The sequence below is a fragment of the Lygodium microphyllum genome, chromosome 17 (assembly GCF_053477565.2).
Source record: "Lygodium microphyllum isolate KBCC chromosome 17, Lygodium_microphyllum_v1.1.10, whole genome shotgun sequence".
Classification (NCBI taxonomy): Eukaryota; Viridiplantae; Streptophyta; class Polypodiopsida; order Schizaeales; family Lygodiaceae; genus Lygodium; species Lygodium microphyllum.
The window spans coordinates 134,295,511-134,301,527 of record NC_141151.1 but is presented as its reverse complement, the minus strand read 5'-3'; the positions used below and the strand labels follow the sequence as shown (position 1 = coordinate 134,301,527).

General features: G+C 44.2%; 1 protein-coding gene across 1 annotated transcript; it reads right to left on the bottom strand.

Annotated features, from left to right (window-relative positions):
* Window positions 1–1,151: 1,151 nt before the first annotated feature.
* Window positions 1,152–5,676, bottom strand: LOC148022383 (spliceosome-associated protein 130 A-like). The gene is made up of 3 exons (XM_087698018.1): window positions 2,568–5,676; window positions 1,865–2,356; window positions 1,152–1,779 (listed from the first exon to the last, which is right to left on the bottom strand). The coding sequence occupies exons 1-3, from the start codon at window positions 5,562–5,564 to the stop codon at window positions 1,642–1,644; spliced, it is 3,627 nt and encodes a 1,208-aa protein (XP_087554144.1). The 5' UTR covers window positions 5,565–5,676; the 3' UTR covers window positions 1,152–1,641.
* Window positions 5,677–6,017: the final 341 nt, after the last annotated feature.

The window sequence follows — 6,017 nt, the reverse complement described above, 5'->3', positions numbered from 1 at the left end:
CTTGAATTGTATAATAAGAAACAAACACTTAGTTCACCAATTTAGATGTTTTCCAACTACATGAAATTAAAGACACCTTTATAAAGTCAAAAGCACATGCTCCCAACTCTCCACCACATTGCATGGCACTCCTATACCTCTGCACACCACATCCATGGAAAGCTTCTCTTTTTTCACCCATTTTGCCATCTCATCTAACAATAGATAAATTTAGTCTCGTGGCAACATTTGCAATATTAAGCAAGAAGCATTGATATCACAACTATTTGTCAATTCAAGCAAAGCTCTAATTAGTATTGCACAACTCTTGCCCTTGAAAATTTTCCAGCCATCTTAACAAGTCCATCAAGTCTTCCACACCTCTTCTTTACCCTTGCGCAAGTTCTCCACTCATCTCAACAACACCCACCAAGACCACTGACAAACACCAACCCATAGGCCAAATGAATACTTAGAAGAATACAGAATTACAATGAATAATAACCATCCATATAATATTCATCTAAAACATACCAATTAAATTGCAACACATTTCAATCTGGGCAGCCAAACTTGAGAAAAGAGACCTTTCTCGATGCTAGCTTTGAGAGGGTGACAATGCTCAAAGGAAGCTTGCTGAAACATCAGAAAATCTAAGAGGCTGAGCTACCCAGAACATCCCTTTACAGAGTTGTCTAGTTGGGCATCCATTTCAGTTTAGTTAATTCATACAAACCTCGCTTTGATAGGCCCAAATTACCTTTGCGCCTGTGGTGGGACACCCATTCAACAACTCAGCCCCACTCAGGTTGTCTTCATTTTCATAGCTTTACAAATTCCAGTAACAGCATTGATTTGCTCTCCATATACACCCAATAGACATGGCCTTCCATGCCTTTCATCATGTCCACGACCACCAGCACATGAGCACCAAGAATATCAGGTGCTACATGGCATATCCTAGCACCCTAAGTATGTCATTTAGCCCATAAATGCAATTTCAAACCTCCAACTTCCAAGCCAAAAAGGGCCACTAAGCATCTTAGTACTGACACTATTGCTGCTAGACCCAATCTATATGTCATTACAAGTGATGTTTCCATGATACAGTCTCAGCATTGTCTGCAACTTGAATGTGCATTAATTAAACTCTGTTTAGCATACTCACTAAATTGACTTGAAAATAGGCACGTGGACAGCGTGTCACACTTGTATTCATTCTCCTGGTTACAGTTTGCAATCAACATATGATTATGCTCAGCTCAGTATTACATGATTTCAGGCCTGTGCAAGTAGAAGAAGAGCAGCCTTCACAATCCAATGATGGCACTGCACTTTCCAATACTTAAAGAGTGTAAATGGTGCAGCTATGCACCGAAACTGAATAAGCAGGATGAGTGAGATAAGCATACTGACAGGCTAGTAATGAGATCAAATAGATAGAAATCTCCACCACCCCCATCATCAGCATGACAATCTTCATGCCACCTCCGTAAAACTGCAGTAAGCTCTTCTTGTTGGTGAACTTCAGAACTGCTCTTGTTCCAAAAAATAGAGCTCTTTTACAGAAACGGTGTTAATGATAGTCTCTATACTTCTCAAGGCCCAATGTTAGCTAGGTCAGATGATGCAATTTAAAAGATCCTGTTTCTTTGATACACTTTATATGATTCTGTTTCTTATATCTTCTAATTTCTTTAGTATCTCCCCAGGGGTGCGATCCAGTTCATCTGCAATTTTTCTCTGCAAATCTGGTGCAAGAGTAGGATATTGCTCGCAAAGATCGCCATCTATTACATCCTGCTCAAATATAAAGAAAAAAAAAATTGATGACATTACCAAAAATGAGGCAAACAAAGACTAGTTTCACAGATTGAAGTTATACCTTCACAGGAAAATAGGCAGAGCGGAAGGCCATGTGATCTCGTCCACACAGGGGAGGATGCTCTTGCCGAAGATGCATTTCAAGGTGAGAAAAGAAATCCACATCTTCTCGGGATGTAAAGGGGAGGAGAGCACCAATACTTCCCATCACTGTGCCATAGAGAACACATTCCCCACCTCCAGGAATTAAAGAAGCCTTCTGAAGACATGTTACTACATCACCCACATGAAATTGGATTATTTCTTCAACCTTGTTTGGGGCTCCATTCAATCTTCCTTGTTCCCACTTAATTTTTCCTCCAGTTGGATCATCTTCAATTTCTTCTGACACATCATGTGGCAGCCGAACGAAGTAGACATTCCCAAATTTGTCTGCTCCTGCCATTGTGTCAAAATCTATATGCAACGTTGCAGTCAGCCATCGTGGACAACTATCATCAGCAAAGGCGTACAGCTGGTTTTCATCCCGCCGATATTTAACGTAATGGAATGACTGCATTCAGAAAAAGTCACTGTTAACTGACAGTAGATTAGACGAGCATACAGGAATATTCTAAACAGATGATTAGAAAGTTCACATATCGAAGAATATTTCAATCAGATCAAAATACTACTTGAAATTTGCAAACAACTTTATCCCAACTAGTCCATAGGTATATTAAATCACCCCTAACTATAGTTGATTTCAGCTTCAAAGACCATACCTCTTGAATATCACCCACATAAATGCGATCACCATATGTATGAATGGACATGATGGTATTTGGGAAGTTCTTGTTCTCACATTTCCTTAAAAGTTTTTTCTTCCCAAGATCATAAACACGTAGGATCTGTCCAATACCCACTAGCAGGCGACCTTGAAACTGACAAAGGGCTGTAGGAACCCCATCAACAGGTGTCTTGTGAACTAACTCTAAACTCTTTCCATCGTTGATGATCTTATAAATATGTATGGAACCACCAGAGCAGTGCCTTTTTGGCCAGAACTGTAACTCTTTAGCAGTACCAACTGCTATCAAAGTGCCAAACTCTTTGTGGTGGAAGTTAACGGAACAGATGCTGAAGGCAGATTCATGTTCCTGTAATGCCATCAAGCATGTAGTCTCTGCAGTCTTGGGATCCATCACACGGATGCATGAAACCCACTTCTTAGATTCTCCTTTTGGATAGCCAAACTGCTCATCAGGTAAAGCATCCTCTTTGCTTTCTTCCTGTTCAACATCCATACTGCCATTTTCCCTGTTTCCAGCAGCTTCCAAACACTCTTCCTTGGCCATTTCACGCTCCTCAGCTGTAAATGCACCCTGATCACTCTCAATAAGAACCAAAAGCTTCTTGTTGGGGTGTAAAATGAATTTGCGAGGTGTGTATCTTAAAGGAATCACAGTCTGATTGAAAGCTTCTCCAAGTCTCTCTATGGTGAAAACACGTAATGCATCCCCAGCAACAGCTACAACACCTTCCGCACACTGATCAGAAGAGAAAGAAGCAGCATACTCCAGTGTCTCATAGGAAAGTGGGGTGAGAAGAAAATGGCCCTGATGTATGTACCCTAACCAAGGCCTACTTGAGAGGCACAACATCGCTTGCCTACCCCTTACCAATGCAGAGAAAAGCTTAGGTGCACGCAGACCTAAGAACCTTGTTCTTGTATCAGATAGCTGTCCTGTCACCATGTCAACTTCAGTCCTTAACAGAACTCCATTCTGCAGACCGGCATTTAGAAATACACTAGCTGGGTGGTCTGCTCCATCCTCTCCTCCAACTGAGGCTTGAACCTCGAGTAGCAGCAGCGATTCTGGAGGTGATGATACTACCTGTACACTCAAAATCTGCATGCAATCATCTGGATCCAGCGACAGAATGCGTATCACACTGTCATAAGAGCCAACTGCTAGAAACCTAGAGCGTTGCCTGCCTTCTGGTACAGGGGCTATGTCCAGACAGGCCACATCTCCAGACATGTCTCGTTTCTCAACCTCCATCAACTGCCCCATCAGATCCATTTCAAAATAGATAAGCTCTCCTCCACTGAGAGCAATAACCACTTGCATCCTGTTGGAACCAACTTTCACTATGGTCTTCTTCCCAGGAGTCTTCCACTCATTGATGCGCCCATCTGCCCTGATATGCCGAATCCCATTTGGATGAACCTGCATTAGTGAATCTTCACCAAGAAGTGAAACAGCTAGAGAAGGCGTGGTGTCAAGGAAGCCACTGTCACTGACTTCTTCTACTGTTTCTCCAATGGAGAGAACAAGGGTGGCATTACCAAAAGAAACAACAATATAAGCATCAAACTCATCGTTCACACTCTTCTTTACAGTCCACACTGCAATTGGCACACCCGGAAGCTGGGACACTGCCATTTCAGTAACAGCAAGCCCAGGCCGGAGTATACGTAAGGATGACCTGGGACCCCTACCACACAGAGTAAAGATTTGAGGCGTCTCTTCTTCAAATAGATTGATGACTTTCATATCCAAAATTGGCATCAAGCTCTCAATTTCATCCAGTGGTATCAAATTCTTTAACTTTCGGGGTTGAAAATAAACAGGCTGAAAACCTTCTTCTGTTTCCATCAAAGTTGCTGATGATGATTCCACATCATCATCATCCCCCACTCCTTGAAATTGGTAAAGGGCATGATTGCCAAACTCAGAGGCACAGAATAGGAATCCTGATTTTAAAACACACATGGCTGACGTTACAGGGGCAGTATCAAAATACTTTATCCTGAGCTCAGTGACCTTATCCTCTTTATAATCCAAAGTCACTTTGAATATGTCCCCGTACTCTGTCTGCAAGAGGAAGAAAAACATAGTTTTCTGTCTGTGTGTGGCAGCTGACACAATCAGTACTCCTCTTTCAGCAGGTAAATCTGCTCTGCGAGGTATGACAGCCCGAACATCAGGATGATGCTGATTCTTAAAGATGACAAAATTGTCTGCACACACAAGAACCCCCCCGGGTCCATCACCACCACCAGGCACCGTAACAAGAAGATTTGCTCCATTGTCCACAGGTTCCGACCACTTTCGAACGACATGATTGAGACCTAAATCTAGCTCATAGAAAGTGAGGTGCTTTTGAGCCTCGTTTGCAGCCTGGCCAGTGGAATCCTGGTCTGCTTCATGATAATCAAGTTCAATGGCAGCAAAAATCGGGTTATCAAAACCACAATCCACCCCTATGATGGAGAAGACGATGGTGTTAGCCTTGTGAGCCTCGAGTGGAGATGAGATAGTGAGCCTGGCCGCATTATCCCGATTCAACACATAAACAAGCTTCTGCTTTTCCAAAGCTCCTATAAGCACCGCACGGCCTTTGGGATCAACTGCCAGGAACTGGCCCGGCACAATTCTCCGGCAGCCCGATTTTCCAAAGGTTTCCTGATGGACCTTCTCAAACATGTTCTTCTCCTTGTTATACTCGAGAATGACGATGCGGCCGGAGTCGGAGCCGACCACGATGTAGTCCTTCTGAGAGCCGGTGAGCCGGAACTGTGCGAGCGAGCGGATGGCCCCAAAGCACTCGACGGAGAGAAGGGTTTGGAGCTTACCATTGTCGTCGGGTCGGAGGAGCTCGAGCACTTTGCCGCGGGCGACGACGATCTCCTGCGACTTGGTGCCGAGGAAGTTGCCATGGACGCAGCAGACCACTCCAGTGGCGCGCTGGAGGGTCAGGCTGTACAGGAACATGGAAGCTTATACCGGAAGCCTGTCTCAGAGACGTCAGGGCCAGCGTCTTCTTGCTCTCTCTGGATTGAAGTGGCGGTGCAGTTCTGTTCTGCAAGAGGGAGGAGAGAGCGTAACAACGAAAGAGAGAGAAGCGAAGCACCCGACGATGTCTCATTTGGCCGCCCATCAAAGGGTTTAGCCGCCCAATTCTCCACAGGCATTTGGGCTGCCCTTACTAAAACCTATGCACAACAAAAAACCTTCAAGGGGCCTTTCACACCCATCCTCACAAATGGACCATGCATCCAACATCTCAAGTGGACCGTTCAAGGGCATGCATCCAACATCTCGAGCAGACGAGAACTGTAAAAGTTGTCCCCAGAAATAAAATCTTGGCAGCCTTTCACCCTTGCCCAAGCCAAGCCAGGAGCTCCACCAAAATAGTCACCGAAGGAATTTCAACCAATAACCTCT

Bases quoted from the DNA above. Each gene is read 5' to 3' on its own strand.
- LOC148022383 (XM_087698018.1), bottom strand. From the start codon at position 5,564: ATGTTCCTGTACAGCCTGACCCTCCAGCGCGCCACTGGAGTGGTCTGC. The intron at 2,357-2,567 runs GTATGGTCTTTG...TTCTGAATGCAG, and splicing joins ATGTGGGTGATATTCAAGAG to TCATTCCATTACGTTAAATA. The intron at 1,780-1,864 runs GTATAACTTCAA...ATATTTGAGCAG, and splicing joins CTGCCTATTTTCCTGTGAAG to GATGTAATAGATGGCGATCT.